Genomic DNA, 17221 nt, shown 5'->3' with positions numbered 1-17221 from the left:
CGTGTGTTGGGTAAATGCCCATTTTGCAATTGGGGAAACCGAGGCACAAAAAAGTTAAGTGACTGGCCCAAGGTCACGCAGCAAGTCTGTGGCGAACATAAGGGCTCTGACGCACACTCCTGGACTGCACCCTACTGGCCCATCCCACCTCCCTCCTGGGACTTGAGGCGTGTTCGCACACACTGTTGCACCAGTTTAACTCAAGGTGTGATATTGCACCAATGCAGTTAGTGTAGGCCAGGCCTGACAGCTTCCTGGAGGGGCAGCCCAGGTGCCTGGCCAAGCTTCAGCTTCAAGGCAATCAGCTTCTCCACCAACCTGTCACAGACTTTGGAAACCTTGCAGAATCCAGAAGTGTTGGCCCTGCTGGCGTGAAGCCCTTGAGCTCCCAGGAGGTTGTCCCTAGCATTCATTGACCGTACCCTTGGTGTCCCCTTGGCTCCTGCAGCGGGGCTCACGTGCAGGAACTTGGCCTGGCTCTTGTGAGGATTGAGTACTTCTGCCTAGTCTGTTCTGTGCCATGGATGGGAGCCGTCCCTTTCCCTTTGTCACTGCTTACCTGTGTGTGAAGAGTGAGTGTGCAGGACAAGCATGTATACCAGTGGGCTCCTGTAATAAAATGAACGCTGAGCGTGTAAGCTCTTTGGGGCAAGGACTGTCCTTTGTTCTGTGTTTGTACAGCACCGAGCGCACCGGGCTACTGCAATACAAATAATTATGAATGTTTTTTCTTTTCTCTAAAGCCTTCTGTCCAGTGCACGCCAAGTCCCTCCTCTCCGCGCACGGAGGTAGAGCTCAGCCTCCCCTTTTGCCAGAGGAGGAAAGTGAGATGCAGAGTGTTTAATTGACTTGCCCGAGGTCATGCAGCCAGCCAGGGGCAGCAGCAGAGCAAGAATGCAGACATCCTGACTCCCAGCCCGCTGCTCTGACCACCAGACCATGCTGCCTGCCCCGCTCTGCTGTAGCCTTCCACTCGCCTCTTCCGTGCCTTGTGTATTTTCTTTCTGGTTCAAGTGACCCCGCGAGAGGCTGCCACGGTCCGTGGAGCCGAGAACAGGAATCAGCCCGTCTTTCTTTTAAGTCATGACAAATGGCCAAACTCGGCTCCTGCTCTCTGGAAGCAAATGGCCCTGTTCTTGCGGCTCAGCCTGGCCGTGCGGCTTGTCCACACACCACTTTGAACGCCAAGTGGCGGCGTGATGGCCCTGTTCTCGGGGGAGGATGGATGCCGTCAGAAACCAGCCTGATGTTTGCTGGGTTGTGCAACAAAAGGCATCTGGCTGCTGGTGCTACAGAACGGGGACCCCTCTCCCGCCAGCCTCCCTGCTCAAACAGCAATGACTTAACTGCAGCAGGAGAGTGATTGTCATATTGGTGGCGGGCGGGGGGAAGGTGTGCAAGCATGTCAGGTCCACGCATGTGGGCCACATCGGTGAGTGGCCGATGTCACATGTCACTGCCCTGGTGGGAGACTCTCAGACGCACCCTGAGTATATTTGTTGTGCATAGACTGGGGCGCAGGCACGCCTCATGGCTTCCCCTGGAGGGGCTCATCAGGCTGCGTGCTTGCCGCTGCTTCCCCGAACCCCGTACTTCACACGCCTGATCGGGATCGTATCGGAGTGCAGCTGCAGTGGATCTTACGTACAGCGACCTTGGACACGGCGGGGCTCTTTGTGGGGAAGAAGGGCGTACGTTGGCCCGGCGTGTTTTATCGTGGCTGGACATGCCGTTCGGCCTGGATACTGCAGGACAGACTGACGCCGAAGGGTAGAGAATTGCCTGGGAGAGCACAGGGTGAAATGCAGGCCTTGGCTATGTACAAGGGTTGCCCCGATTTGCCCCGATTGGTTTCTAATCTGATTTAAATCGGCACGACTTGTCTGTAGGCAAGGCTCAGGACAGAGAATTGAGGGCTAAGCAGGAAAAGCTTCCCAGCGCTGAGCTCTGTTGACCGTGGCACAGGTCGTGATTGGCAGCCCCTCACTCAGCGCTCCACCCGGGACACTGCCAGGAAACGCCACCGCCGAAACGACAGTCGTCAGCATCTAGACCCGCGGCCAGGTGGGGAAAATCAGTGACGAGTCCCGCCCCAGTCTAGAGCCCGCTCCGCCATCCGTCATTCTGGGACTCTGCGCAGGGGGCAAGCATAGGGGCCAGATGGCAAATAAGAGCTTCTCCAGGACAGACTGACGGGAACGGACGGCATAGCTGACACAAAGCCAAAGGAACAGCCATAGCTCTGACTGCTGGGGCTTCACTTACAGCCTGACCAGTCTTTACACGCACTCGGAGGTGGGGCAATTTCCTTTCTTGTTAATTCTATTCTTGTGAGTGTTTCCATCCGCACCTCGCTGGAAAAGGAGCAGACTTTCCAACAGCCGCTTCCAGCTCCTCCATCGGGACCTCTGCGGGGCGAGGGGTGCTGCACGTCCTGGAAGCACGCTGACATGGACGGAAAGGATCAGAGCTGCACTTTCCTAGCGTTGTTGTATCGGGTCCAAGGCTCCTTCATTTACGCCAAGTCTCAATCCAGGGCAAAGTCCAGCCCTGAAAATGAGGAGCCATCATGGAAATTTTGGCAGATCCTTTACCACAGCAGGTGCTGCAGTAATCCTGACAGTGACCCACCCCCCAACACCCCAGATATTGCAGTGGGGCATGAGCCAGGAGCCTCCTCTAGTTCACTGTCCAAGAAGGGGATCAAGCCAGCCAGGAAGTGGATACTCCATTCCAGTCAACTGCCGGCAAGTGGCGGTTTGGCCCATGGGTCCCACCCGGCCAGGGCCCCATGAAGTGGTTTGCGTTGCCTATGCCTAAAGTCAGCTCTGACGCCAGTAGCAGGCTCCTGTCTCTTCATCCCGATGCGTCTTGCAGAGAAGTTAGCCCGGGGTGGCCGGGGGAGCCGAGGGAGATGAAAACACTGAATCATCTACAACTGCAGCGTAAATAAATAACATGAAAATCCCACTCCTACAAAAAATAAACAATAAAATAAACGTCTCCTTAGTCACATTGCGTGTCATGCCATAAAAATGTAAAAGATAAAATTTGCAGGATCAAAATGTGACCCACGAAAGAGCCTTGTATAAGAGGAACAGACTTGGCCATGCTGCATGATCTGGTAAAGCCAACCCCAGGAAGGCACGTCCAGCGAGAAACAGCTTCTATCTGTCTAAGCATCTGGGAATCCAATATGCCACTTTTTCTCAGGATGAACCAAGGACCCAGTCCTGCGACACAGCCACCATGCTGTTCTTGTCAGTTTTGCTTGTGCAGTTTTTCATGTGCATATAAAAACTTGGATTTGCCCCGGCGACAGGCAGCTGACGTCTGCCCATCCGATGGATGGAGGTGCAGCTTGTGCAGAGCCAGGATTTTGTGCAAGCCCAAATGTCTATGTGGAAGACTGGGGGGGGGTGTGTGTGTGTGTGTGTGGGTGTGTGTGTGTGTGTGTGTGTGTGTGTGTGTGTGTGTGTGTGTGTGTGTGTGTGTGTGTGTGTGTGTGTGTGTGTGTGTGTGTGTGTGTGTGTGTGTGTGTGTGTGTGTGTGTGTGTGTGTAATGATAGAGGCTGGCTTGAGGCGCCTTGAAAATCAGAGTCAGAGGCTTTTATATTTGCTCTTCCCAATGTGCACCCAAATACCACAGGGAAAGAAACCCAGCCCATGTCTCAGCCCTTATCATCAAGGCACTCAGTGTCCTGGGTCCAGGGTCGCTGAAAGAGCCTAAAACTTCAAGATGAAGACTGTGATGGCCAGTTTTGCTCCTCTGGTGCAATGCCACTCTTACATTAAGGGTAAAGCTCTTCTCTGTTCTCTACAGGAGACAGAGATTCCTTGGGGGCTGGCCTCAGGCAGTGGGAGAACTCCCCCAAGAACTATGGATTTTTCCCACGTGTCTGGCTGGTGGGTCTCGCCTGCTTGCCCAGGGTCAGGCTGATTGCCATATTTGGGGTTGGAAAGGAATTTTCCCCCAGGTCAGATTGGCAGAGACCCTGGGGTGCTTTCGTCTTCCTCTGAGGCGTGGGGGATCTGGCTTGAACTAGTGTAAATGGTGGATTCTCTGTAACTTAGAGTATTTCAAACAAGATTTGAGGATGTCAGTAACTCAGCCAGAGGTTAGGGGCTTATTGCCAGAGTGGGTGGGCGAGGTTCTGGGGCCCACCATGTGCAGGAGGTCAGACGAGATGATCATGATGGTCCCTTCTGGCCTTAAAGTCTCTGAGACCATCCCAACTCTCATCACCTTCTACTTCAAGTGCCAGGCACATGTTTTTGACCTGCCTTCTCTAACATAAACATGCATACATACATGTATCTACCCTATACATTAAAAAAAAACGGAAGAAAGAATCCAAAACGGGAGTCCCCACTGCACACACGTCTGTCCCTGGGCACAACAGATGTTGGCCTGCCCTGCGGGCTGCACTCCTGGAAGACGCCGCTCAGATGCTCTGCGGCTGAACACAGTATAAGAACCGACAGAGGCTAGAATATGAATTAGCTGCAAATAAAACACAATTCTGATATACAGCAGGAGAGAAAGGGCGGCCTTTCGAATAGTGCACATGGCAGGAGATGTGAGTTGTGTTCCTGGCCCTGCCCATTCTGAAAAAGAGCTGTAATGGCTCTGTGCCTCAGTTTCCCCATCGGTCAAGCGGGGCCAATGATCTCTGCTTCCTATAGCGTCAGGGGACTCAGCAGAGGGGTGGTTGCAAAGCCTGACAAACTCCAATGGCAGAAGTGCAAAGACTCGACCAGGGGAGAGGCAGTGATTGCCCCCAGCCCGGCTCCTGCCCACACGCTACATTGTGCATTTAAAAAAATATGTATTTACTTATATTAAAAAACAACCCCCAGGCAGGCCAGGCCAGGCCAGGCCAGGCCAAGCCTCCCCCCCCGCGCCGGAGGAGGGGCTGCAGTACCATTAGCTATTGAACCCCTGGGAGTGCAAAGGCAGGAGCCCCCCCCCCCCCCCCGCCAGCCCCTGCATCCGAAGCACCACGCTGGTGTGTGGGAATGCAGGCGGGTCTAGCGAGCATCCAGGAGCCCGGGGGGGGGGGGGGGATCAGCTCCGGGGGGGGGGGGGGGAAGGCGAGCAACAATAGCGGCCTGCAGGTGCGAGGGGGAGGGGGAGGCAATCCCCTCCCCCCGCCTGGAAGGTGATCAATGACTGATGGGGCCGGGGCCGGGGCCGCTTCCCAGGCTGGGCCCAGGCTGCAGGTGACCGGAGGCGGCTGCAGCTCCCCCACACCCCCCTGTTTGCGGTCTCCATGGGCACCGCCCGGGCGGCGCCATGCTGACAGCGCTCAGGGTTTTATGAATGGGTGACATCACAGCCCTGGCGCCTAACGGTCTGCGCGGCTTGTTTGGACACAGAAGCCGCCCGCCGAGGGGGGGGCGGGGGCGGGGGCCGAGCCCAGTTCGCTGCTGCTGCTGCGGCCGAGAGCGGGGCGGCTGCGCGCTGGGAAAAATAAACCGCGGGGGGGGGGGGGGGTGCAAAAACTGCAGCGCGGGGGTGCTGGGGGTGCTGGGGGGGGGCACAACGGAGCAGCAGCTGAGCAGCGCTCACGGGCCGGGCGATTGTCCTTTTCCTTTGTCTGTGTGTCCCCCCCCCCCAGTGTCCCCAGCCCCGCATTTATCCCGCGCCCTAGCTGCACGCCCAGCTCAGCCGCCATCAGCAAACGTCTCTGTGACCCCCCTCCCCGCTCCCGGGTGCAAAGCGCTGCGCCGCACCGTGCACCCGAGGCTCGCCAGCGTGCGGGGTGCGCGGTGCGGTGCCCGCCCTGTGCACGGCGGCCTGTTGCATGCGGCGCCGGGGTGGGTCTGCCCCCCACTGGGGAGGGTGCCGGTGTGTGTGTGTGGGGGGGGGGATGTTGGGCAGGCGGTTTGTCTCTGGTGGGGAGGGGAATTTGCCAACGAAGTGGGGGGGGGTCATTAAACAGCTATTCCCAGTGCTTGTCATCACATTCCTCCCCCCGACACACACACACACACACACACACACACACTCCCCCCCCAGCCCCTTTGGTTCTACGCGTCACTGTCCCTTTAAAACTCTCTCGGCTCCAAGTCCGAACGCGCTCCGCCGAGGGAGGCGGGCGGGGGCAGGGGGTGGAAGCGGGAAGCCACGCCCCCTCAAGGATGGCCTCCCTGATTGGCTGCTTGGGAAGGGCGCTGGCCCCGCCCCCCCCGGGCCCCGCACTCTATAAGTAGCCGGCGCGGCCGCTCGGGCCAGGTGCTGCCAGTTGTTGCTCCCCCGCAGGGTCCTGCTGCCGCCGGATCGTCGCGCCGCTTCCCAGCCCAGCATGAAAGTCGCCAGCGCCGCCGCCGCCGCCTCCCCCGGGCCCAGCTGCGCCCTGAAGCGGGTGCGGCTGGGCGGGGGCGCGGGCGAGGCCGTGCGCTGCCTCTCGGAGCAGAGCGTCTCGCTGTCGCGGCCCGGCGGCGGCTCCCCGCGGGGGCTGCCGCTGCTGGGGCAGGCGGAGCAAGCGGCGGCCGCCGCCTCGCTGCTCTACGACATGAAGGGCTGCTACTCCCGCCTGCAGGCGCTGGTGCCCACCCTGCCCCGCCACCGCCGCGTCTCCAAGGTGGAGATCCTGCAGCACGTCATCGACTACATCTGGGACCTGCAGCTGGAGCTGCAGCACCCGCCGGCCCGCGGCCAGACCCTGGGGGGCGGCCCCGACGGGGAGCCCAGCGGCGCCGCAGAGGTGAGACGGCTGCGCCCCCCCTCTTCCCCGCCGCTGCTCCGGGGCGCGCCCCCCCCTTCCCCTCCACTGCCCGCGCTGCTCCGTGCTCTGGGTGTGCGCCCCCAGGCTACAGGGCCACCTCTGGCAGACCCCCCCGCGCCTTTACCCCCCCCCCAGCACCGTCCGTTGTGCTTCTCCCACCCGTCGGGCTGCCCTGCTCCTCGGTCTAGGACTCAGCCCGTTCTCGTCCCTCTCCGTGGCCTGCCCAGAGCGGTGCCCGGGAACGGGGCTGCGGTGCTTTCCTCTGCTGCCATGGGCTCCTGGCCTCCCTGTCGGTGCCCGGGCTGGCCCTGTTCCTCCTGCCCCGAGGAAAGGTGACCAGGGCGGGCAGAGGGACTGAGAAGTCTCCACGTCTGGCTGTGACTCCAAGAAAGGAGTCACTTGGCCTGATGCAGGCGGTGTGACCCTAGCTGCCATCCCTGCGGGTCGGGCTAGGTCCACATAGAGCAGTATGCGGTGGGGGCTGGCCTTCCATCTGAAGGCATGACACGGGGAAGACCTGTCCTGTCCTGAGGGCCAGGTGCTGCCTTGCAGGACCATGCCCCCAGATGTGAGACTTAACCTTGGCCTCCTCTCGGTTCCAGGCTGCCTGCGTGAGTGCCAGTGACCAGATCCTGTGCCGCTGAGACGCCCGTCTGGAAGCATGGAGGACTCCTAGAGCTGAGGAGCAGCAGCTTTCTCTTGCCTCCCGGAAGGGGGGGGGGCAGTCTGGATGGGGACACCCCCTCCCTAGGTCCACTGGAGTAGTCTGAGGGGAGAGCTGTAGCGAGCCTCTTGAAGGAGATGAGGCTGGGAGTCTGTGCTGAGCCTTCCTGCTTTTGCTGGAGTGTGAGGCCCTCTGGGATCCTGGCAGCAGGAACTGGAACCAGGACCATGGCTACTAGCGACAGCCCTGGCATGTCCGCTGCTGCTGAGACATCAAAGACTCTTTGAGACTTTTCTGTATGGGAGACTCTTAATTTTAAAAAAAAGCTGAACCTGTATCCTTCTCAGATTGCTGAGAATATTCCCTGTATTGTATATTACAATGATGCTGCCGAGAATATTGTTCTACAATAGTTTGAGTTTTTGTTATTAAACAAATGCTGATTGTTTATGGAGAACTGGCTCCTTTTGTAGCCCCGGGCCCCTGACTCCCCTCTGTCCCTGCTAGTCAATGGGCCCCTTCTAAACGGGTCTTTTCAGTGGCCCTTTGCTGGAATTGGCTTTCTTGGACAGTAACTAACTAGTAAGTTGTGGGAGTGAGAGAGAAGCTGTTTGCTGAACGGCTGCGGGAACCTGCAGTTGTTAGCCCCAGTTCACAGTAAAATCAGGAAAAGCCTGAGCCAACTGCAGCCTGGCGTCGCAATAGTGAAAGTCAAACTTGGGAGGGAAATTCTAGAGGCAAGAAGGGTAAAATCTCTGCCACTCTGTGCCTGCCTTTGATGGGGCCCTGTAACAACTATGCTGGGGAGGGGGTCTCCAGTGCCATAAACTGACACGTTAACCAAACCTGTTACTCTCCTGGTTAAGTGCTGACATCTGTCCTGTAATAACCCAGGGCCAGTCATGCCCTGACCCAGATGGTCCTGCTGGAGCTGACCTCATGTGGCCTGGCTGCCTGCCCGAAGGAGCTGGGGTAATGCTTACAGCTGGGCTTGACAGAACTTGATTTCATTTGTATACCTCTGCCAGGGTATTCTTAGCAAGGCAAGGTTTTCACAGGTGAAAAGGGGGAGGGAGGGAGTGGACAACAGAGGTCATAACTAGGACTGCTGTGTTGTTAAAACTTTAGCTTTTGGAAACTCAACAGCTGAGATGAAGTAAACCACCTTGAATGAGTTCTCCAGCACACTTCATTTGCCCCTCTGTGAATTTGGATTATTAATGGAAATAGTCCATCAGTGTGTGCACAGTGACACAGCTCTAACAATCCAAGCCTAGTTACAGCACGTGTGTGTGTGTGGGGGGGGGGACACCTCAATCCATCCTCCTAGTCAGCTCTCCCCTTCCCCTGCTCTCGCTGCTTAGCTGAAGCTTTGGACTCCCCTCGGTCCAGCCTTCCAGCTGTGTTAATTGATACCTGCCCACTTCAGGGAGCCTGTGGGATGCACAGCGACTGCACAAAAATGAAATCCCCAGCAGCTGCAGGGCCATTGTGTTCTGCAAAGGTTAATCCTCTCCCCACCACCCCATCAGACTGTCCTCTGAACTCCTGCCACCAGCGCTTCTATTTGGCTGCAGGGTTTTTTTTAAACCATTAAAGCCATTTCTTTCCCAATTAAGAGTCGAGCCGAGGTGCCAACCCCCTGCCAGTGCAGGTGCTGGGAGCCGGCCCTGGGGAGCGAGGCTGTGGGAGTTGGGGGCTGGCTTTGGTCTTGGAGGAGGGTAAAACAGTTGCTTCGGTTTGAGGTTTCTGCTGTTGAACGGGACGACCCCTGCTTCTCACCCTCCCTCGTGGAGGAGCCGGGTGTTCTCACTGCTGCTCCCCTGCCTGCTGAGTTGCTCTGTTCCTCTCCTTTCCCTTTTGGCTCCCGCCCAGCCCATCTGGAGCCTGGCTCGGCCTGCCTGTTTGTTAAGGTTTCAATCAGCTGTGTGCTAGGAATGTGCAGTTATTTAACCTGAACTTTCCCAGGTGTACACAGGCGCCTCTCTGTCTGAGGCTGCAGGCCCTTCCCAGGCCGCCAGCCTGCCTTTGGCACAAATCTATTAGACAAACACTCGGCCCCCCTCCCTAGCACACACGGCTGCCTTGTCCCACCCTCACAGCTGCATCTTAGCCCTGGGAACAGAGCAACATTGCACAAGAGACCCAGGGAGGGGGAGAAAGAGAGACATTACACACACAAAAACTCCCTCTTTTCAACGGCTGCTTGGAAAGTAAATGGATTAACCACTTCCCAGCCACACTGAACTGAAAAGGAAGAGCAGCTCCGCTTAGCTGGGTCTTCGGACTTCAGCCAGTTAGCGAGAAATGCTTCCACTGCTGCGTGAAGTGGGAGTTCCAGCAGGGAAGAATTTGACCTCACACTTTTTTTTCTACAGTGATTTCCCAGACCCATGATGTAGCCTGTAGGCCCCTGGGAACCAAGATACCGGCAATGTGCAGGACTACAAAATCGGGTCCTCAGGCTTAGGACAGGGTAGGGTAAAGTAACTAGCCAAGGGCTGGGAAAGCCAGGGACGGTGGTCGAAGCAGGTAGATCGAGAGGCTATGGCACCGGGCTGGAGTTCTGCCATTGATTTCTGCTGTGACTGCGGGAATGTCACATCACCGCCTCCGTTTGTGCCTCAGTTTCTCCAGCTGGAAAATGGAAATGATGCTATGACGACCAGCCTCCCACTGGTGTTACAAGACATAATGGATTGCTCTTTGTGAGGTGCTCAGAAGGGAGGTGCTAGACAAGTGTGGGAGTATGATTAGAGGGTGGCACTGGCCTGGGGAGATCTTGCACAGGCTCCCTTTGTGAGAGTCACGCCCGTTACCGTTTGTGTATGGTCGCCTTTTCTCCCATCCTCTGGCTTGCTGTTTCCACAGTATGCTCTCTGGGGCAGGGACTGTGTCACGGAGTGCATTGAGGCCCGGATCTCAGCTGCAGGGCTCTAAGCACTAGTGTAAAACAAATGCTTCATGGCCTTTTCTCTGCTGGCTAGAAGGCCCTGTTAGCATCATGCGCCACTTTGAAGCTGGCTAAGAATAGCATGCTTCCCCTGAGGAAGGTGGGTGGCTGAATGGGCTGGTGCAGCCAAAGGCCGGGGACAGATGAGCACTAGCCCCCGCTCCCAGGGGCCCAGAAAAAGGCAGTGAGTTTTCTTTTCATCCAAATACCCCTGGCTCAGAAGCAAGCATCTGGTTTGCAGTGAGGGTCGAGGTCTTACCCAATTTTCCAGCTGGGTTGCCTGAAGCACAAGGCGGTTAAAAGTGACTCGTTTCAGGTCATCCACTGAGTCAGTGCTTCAGCCCAGTTTCGAAAGCAGGATCCTGGCCTTTGCTGCAACCACACAGCTGAAGGAAGAGTTGCTCGTCTTTTTTTTGCTGAAGCAGGAGGTGCTTGCGAAGGGACAGTCCAGCAGTGACCTCCAAGGGGTGTGGGAACTAGGGGTCCAGGGCGCTGCTCTCCTTTTGGAAACTCCGGGGCTGCATGCATTTCCGGCTCCGCTTGTTGCAAAACCTCAGACGCAGCGTTGTAAATAGAAGAGCTGGGAAGGAGGAAATTGCATCAGAGGGGGTTGTGCAATTCCAGGCGCAGCTGCAAGGATGCCTCACAGGGCAATAGATGTGCAGAGGGCACCACAGCCCCGACTGACACTGGCTTCGTGCATCCGGCGTGGGGTGACTCACCCCAGCCAAGCCTGCCGGGGCTCCAGCTGTCGCAGCAGGGCTGATTGTACTCTCTGTTAACAGAATGAAATGGACTTTCCTGCGGAGCTGTGTGACCTGTGTTCAGAACCGAGTCAGGCGGGGAGGGGAGTGTAACCAGGGATGCTCAGTGGACAGCTGGGGTTGGGAGAACCCTACTACTGCCATGGCCTCAGTGCAGGGGAGAGCCCTGGCCTATCACCTCTGTGTGCAGGGACATTGCACTCAGTGCATGAGGGTCGGGGAGAGAGTCGGACTCCATTGGATGGGGCGACCCTGTTGCCTGTATGGAGCAATCCCTGTGCCCTTGCTTCTGAGTGCAGGCGAATTGCTAGTCCCAGCGCTCCAAGGTACGGGGCTGGAGGGGTGGCAAGTTAGGATGGGGGCAGCTCTTAAGGATCTAAAGATCCTCCTCCTGGCCCCCCTTTTTCTATGTGCTGTTCTGAGCTCCCACCCTTCTCCAGACCACCCCAAGGGCAAGTTCACCCCCAGCTGGCGTACCAGGAACTCGGGGTGAATTTGCCCTTGGGATGGTGTTAGTCTCTTCTAGTTAAGAAAGCTGTGGGGAGCGGAGGGAGTCAGTTATATGTAAAAAGAGGCAAACACCCCCACGTCTCAAGTCTGCTAAGGCCTTATCTAGGCTGGAGTTATATTTTGCACCAAAATAGTGACCCCAGCGCAGCCACCAAGTGTAGATGTGCAGCATGAGTGTAAGACGGGGACATCACCAGGGTGAGTGGCACCAGGACCAGCCCTGTTTTGCATTGATGCAGTGTCTGCATTAGGGGTTAGCCCCGCTGTATCTCCATCAGCATGCTGACCCCTGTGCCGATTTAGACAAGCCCACAGACTCAGAGGCAGGGCAGATGTCGAGCGACGTGTTGGTAGTTGGGGAGAAGTAGGTGAGAGAGGTTTGGAGGTCAGTTTTGAGACCGTAGCAGTTCAATGTGCGCAGCTCTGGTTTTCACGATATCTGGATCTCTACAGGGACAGGCCTTACAAAACCTGGAGATGGAACAAACAAGGGCCGATCCAAGCCGGGTCGAAGTTCTGGATGATGGGGCTGTGAGTGCCAAGCAGTCAACGAAGAGAAATGTGAGCTAATTAGTCAGGGAGCAAGAAACCCAGCGAGGGAATTTGTGCTAAATGGGACAGGCCTCAGGAAACGATTTATCGTTGGACGTAATATTGACCCTAATTAAAACTTCAATTTATACTTCACCTTGCGTCCCAAAGGGTCCGCAAAGTGCTTGGCAAACTTTGCATAGGATTCATTTAATTTGCCCCTGAAATGCAGCCACCTCTTGGGTGGAACCTGGCATCTGTTTAACAGGTGCAGCAGCAGCAATGGGCAAGCGTTTGGGATGTGACGTGCAAGAGGCTGCTGGCTGGAAATGTGGGCAGACAAAACGGATCAGTTGAGTTTCAGTTTGGCCAACTCCTCCTCCCCTTTAACGATCCCACGTGACCAGGGCGGCTGTGTTCATCCCAGGGCTAGGGAACAGGTGATGCGGCTGTCGTGCAGGGACACTGATTAGCTTCTAGCCGGAATGCAGTGTGCAATCTCCCAGGCTCTGTCCCAGAGGAGGCTGCAAGGGGAGCGCAGGGCAGCCAGGAGACGCCAGGGATGCCACCTCTGGCTGAGGGGACACAGCTAAGAGAGAGAAGCTCATTCTGACTGGGAACAAGCAGACAGGGAGGTGACCAAATCAGCTGGAGCAGCTGTGAGCCCCTCCCCGGGACAGTGCCTCCTGCTGGTGCAGGCCAGCTCTTGCCTTGCTGTGAGCATCCCCAGAGCCGGCGCCGGGAGGGTTTTCCTCCGGCAGCGACTCCTGCTGGGGGAGGTTTCGGGGCAGAGTGTCTGGAACGCGCCACAGGCAGCGTTTGGAAACCCCCAGCCTACGGCGGGGCCCAGGGGGAGAGGCAGGGGCTGGTGTCACTCGCAAACAGCCAAGCAGCAGGGCCGGGCGCCCGCCAGGAGTGAAATGTGGTGCAGAAAGGGGTGCACGGACCGCACGGTACAGCCGAATCCCTGGTTCCCCGGGGTTCCGGCCTCTGTGTGCCTGTCCTCCCTGTGCGGATGGGCACCAGGGAGTGGTGAGAAGCTCGAGGACACTCAGGCCCCTTCTCAGCCCGGCTGCAGGTATGGGCTGCGAGGGAGAAGTGGCGAGAGCCGGGTCCGATCAGCAAAGGTACCAGCGCCCCTGTGCGCTCCCAGCCTGTCCCCGGGCCGGGCCGCCGAGCCCAGTGCAATGGCACCCTCTGCTGGTGCCGCTATTTATGGCACGCTGACGACCACAGGAGCCCGGTAGGATGCTCAGCCTGGATTTAGCCCCACACCCGTGCCGCGGATGCGCTGGCTTTTCTCCGCCTCCTCCAGGGACCACGCTTTAGTTCTACCAGGAACAGGCCTCTCCTTCAGGGTCCAGAGGATTGAGCATGGGGAGGGGCATCAGGGGAGCCAGGTTCTGTGCCTGTCTCAGCCACTGGCCTATTGTGCAAGCCTGGGCAAGTCACTGCCCCTCTCTGTGCCTCAGTTTCCCCATCTGACAACTGTGGACTGTAACATTGGCACCCCCTCCCCCCTTTATAAAGCGCTTTGAGCCCTGCTGGTGCTGTGCACGGCCAGCCTTGCGCACACCATGGGAATGCACAGGATCGGGAGAAGATTCAGTTCCAGACCCTTTCCTTCAGTGCACTTTATTTTAGTCGTCCGGCCTCCCTCGCGTGCCGCCCGCTGTGCTAGATTCCAGAGCAAGAGGGTGAGAATTTGGTTCATAGAAAAGATGGCGGGTAAAACTCACACGGGGCCTCAGAACTGCCCATCAGCCCCCAACCCATCTGCTTATTCGTATTCCCAGGCTGCCAGGATGTGAGACCAGAAATATGGGGCAGGGGGAGAGCCAGAGATCCCACCCAGGGTGGGACTGGGAAATCCAGGGCACGGCGTGTGGGACAGGAGTGGCTCTGGGGAGACAGTACAGAGGGGGGTCTTTTCCTCCTACAGCACAAGGCGCCTGGGGCGAGGCGTTGAAGGCCGGTCTGTCTCTAGGATGGGGCAGGCGGGATGCTGGGTGTTGAAGTAGCAGAGCTGGCTCCCCTGGCTCAGGATGAAAGAGGAGAGCTGCTCAGAGACACTGTTTTCCTCGGGGCTCCTGGGATGACACAGGATCTGGGCCGGAGGGTTTTGTTTTCTTTCCTGCAGGCTGATGAAAGGGAGAGGGTTGGTGGGACCGTCCCCTTTGAAACCCTACACAATGGCTGCGGCTTTGTGTCTCTTTAAACCCTTTCGTTGCACTGCCAGGTGCAAAGAGCTTGTCTTTCCCTGCCTATGATGTCAGAGTCCCTGATGAGGTGGATAAAAGGCCCCTGGCTAGACTAACACCATTCCTGCCTGTGCAAAATCCCTGCGGGCTGCAGGTGGGAGGCGGGCGGATGTTTGAGGGCCGATCGTGGGAAGGGGGAAGCTGAGGAGGTGAGCGGCGCTGCCCAGGGCCTGACCTTGATGCCTGACAGTGGAGTAAGAGATGTGATCAACGCTCAGCGCCCAAGAGCCATTGCCCGGCTACACCTGAACCGCGGGCCGCTCCGCATATTGCTGGGACGCTCAGGGCCTGCACACCCCAGCTGGGGCACAAGGCATGTTCACCACAGAAGCCATCATCTTCGCCTAGCCCGCTCCAGGGCGGGTTACCGGCCTTCCCATCTGGTGCAGAAAGACGGGGCAAGACGCTTTGTGGGGCTCATTCATTTCTCCCAGGCTCTGTGATTAAAAGTGGGTGTGGCCTTTCTAAAAAGAGGTGTGGCCAAAGCCAAACCCTCCCTACAGGCCATGCCCCTTGTTTCGATTTTTCCAAGCCTTCAGCTGCACGTGTCGCTCAGGTTAACCGAAAACAAAGGAGATGGAGAAACAAAGGAAAAAACAAAGGAGAAAACAAACATGTTGCGGATGGGCACCGGGCTGTGTGTTTGTGTCTCCGCGGCGGCAGCCTGCGCTGAACTCAACACAGACCAGGTGCCTGCCTCTCTAGACACAGAACTGCAGAGTGCACAGAGCTAAAGCGTAACAATGCCGTAGGTACCGTCCCCTACACTCCCCACCCCCAGCCGTATAGACAAGAAAGAAGCTAAAACTGCCTCGGGCAATTTGGCCGTGTGTCCCCTTGCCCCAGGGGAGCTGGGAGTTCTTGGTGCAGTGATCACTGGGGGGTGCTGGATGCCCCTGGCAGCAGGGCAGCGGATTTCACACTGCCACTGCCGATATGCAGCGAGCCGAACCTGTCTGCTGTGGGCTGCCTGTGTCTCGTTCGGCTCTGAGCCCTGCGCCTTAGAGGCTGTTGCTGATGTTGGTGATTGACTGGACCCATCTGCTGCATTTCTTGTCGCCTTGTGCCGCCGTCGCTCCCTGGCCCTGTGCAGAGGCAGCCTCGTGGTGTTTGCAATAAAGACAAACCTGCTGGAATTTTGCCCCAGTGTTATCAGCGCCTGCAGCTTCTCTGGTTCTGCGGGGGGACTGCGGGAGGCCTGGAGCAGCGGGGTGGGCTGAGCCATGGCTTGCCCAGCAGTCCCTTGACCTGGGGATGGATGCCGAGTCTCAGATCCCACCTGGGGGGCAAAATACACAGTTTTGGGGGTTCCACAGCAACTGCCCCAGGGCGGCTGAGGCCTGAGTCCGTCCGGCCGGGTAGCAGGACCTCGCCGTGTTTAATTAACATCTCAGACGGAGCTAAAGTTTGGGCGTGTCTGTACTGAGTCGAGCACAGTTCAAGCAGGGCCCATTCCAGGCTCCAGCACAAGGCAGACCCACGTCTGGGGAGAGCTGCTTTGCGACCTGGGCCCCACTCCCTTGGCTCAGCTGCGGGCTGGCGAGACTGCTCTGCGTCTCTTCGGAGGGCGCCAATCGACCCTGATACGCCAGGCCTGCGGTGGAGTCAGCGAGACAAGCCCTGAATTCCTAATGTAGGGAAAGCCAGAGCACCCTGCGTGGCGCCTACGTGCACAGAACGGCACTGTGGCGGGAATGTGGCTGTAGTGCGCCTGGGAGGAGCGCTAAGGGAAGCGAGATCTCTGAACCTGGGACAGGAATGCCATGCACAGGTGCTTACGTTCTCCCCACCCGGCGTGCGCTCTGGCAAGCTAGCGCAGTTCCCTGGAGAGCAGCTTCTAAAGGCCTGATCCATCCCGGGATGTGCCTAACGCCGGGCCCGGGCCACTTGCTTACATGCTGGGGACGCTCGGCCCACGAGAGATGCCCCACCAGTGACCCCGGCCATGCCCTGCTGCAGCGCACGCTTCCCTGCAATGCCAGAATGCGCTGCAGGGGAGGGGAGAACGCAAGCATCCCTGCCCCTCATCCGGCTTGGCTGGCAGTGACTCAGTGGTGGCACAGGACTGTGCGTGCTGTGGAGCCAGGAATCCTGGAGACTTTCTGGTTCAACCAGCCCGTCGAGAACTTTGGAAATCTTGAACGTCAACACAGGCCTTAAGAACACGAGCTCTCCTTGTGCTGGGACGTAACCACATTGGCATCAACCCGTTTAGACGCTGCAAGGACTTCAGAGCCGAGCAGCAAACAGGTATCAATGGCATTCCTTCTGCAGCGAGCTCTCGGTGAGGGTGTAAGGCAGGATTTGGGGTTTACAGCAATCTCTCGCCTCCTGGGTTCATGTGGCTGGGGCGCAGACAATTCACCCAGCTAGCTGTGCAGTCAGGACCTGAAGGAGAGAGCAGGGGCTCGTCTTACTGGTAACTGTCTGGCCGTGCTTGTGCGGAGTGATTGTGTGAGGACACGCTACCTACAGTGCCTGGGTGACCCCAGCAGAGCAGGGGGACCGTCAGCACAGGGGTGCAGGTGGGGAAGCAGCCGTGTTACTCCCAGCGCTTACAATAACTGCACCAGGGACTTGCTCTCTGCTCTGAAGATAGTTTGCACATCTCAGCAGGCATGCGTCAGAGCCACAGCTCGTAAGAGGCCAGCTGGTGCCTCGGTGATAACTGACCCCGTTTTACAGCTGGGGTAACAAGTGACTCGCTCAAGTCCCCAGTGAGTCAGGCAGCGTGAAGGATCGAGGGCAGAGGGAATGGCTTTCCTTCTGTGGACAAGGGCAGCAGAAGTCATAGTGCAACTTAACCA

The 17221-nt window shown here is 57.7% G+C and overlaps 1 protein-coding gene across 1 annotated transcript; it reads left to right on the top strand.

Moving 5' to 3' along the window:
* Positions 1-6249: 6249 nt before the first annotated feature.
* ID1 (inhibitor of DNA binding 1) lies at positions 6250-7843 on the top strand. The gene is made up of 2 exons (XM_067554575.1): positions 6250-6710; positions 7334-7843. Exons 1-2 carry the CDS (start codon positions 6309-6311, stop codon positions 7373-7375), a joined length of 444 nt encoding a protein of 147 aa, XP_067410676.1. The 5' UTR covers positions 6250-6308; the 3' UTR covers positions 7376-7843.
* Positions 7844-17221: the final 9378 nt, after the last annotated feature.

The sequence above is a fragment of the Emydura macquarii genome, unplaced genomic scaffold (genome assembly GCF_026122565.2).
Source record: "Emydura macquarii macquarii isolate MOO-44397 ecotype Brisbane River unplaced genomic scaffold, CSIRO-AGI_Emac_v2 contig_1483, whole genome shotgun sequence".
NCBI lineage: Eukaryota > Metazoa > Chordata > Testudines > Chelidae > Emydura > Emydura macquarii.
Note: the sequence above shows the minus strand (reverse complement) of the source record. Positions and strands in the feature narration are given on the sequence as shown.

Bases quoted from the DNA above. Each gene is read 5' to 3' on its own strand.
- ID1 (XM_067554575.1), top strand. From the start codon at position 6,309: ATGAAAGTCGCCAGCGCCGCCGCCGCCGCCTCCCCCGGGCCCAGCTGC. The intron at 6,711-7,333 runs GTGAGACGGCTG...TCTCGGTTCCAG, and splicing joins AGCCCAGCGGCGCCGCAGAG to GCTGCCTGCGTGAGTGCCAG.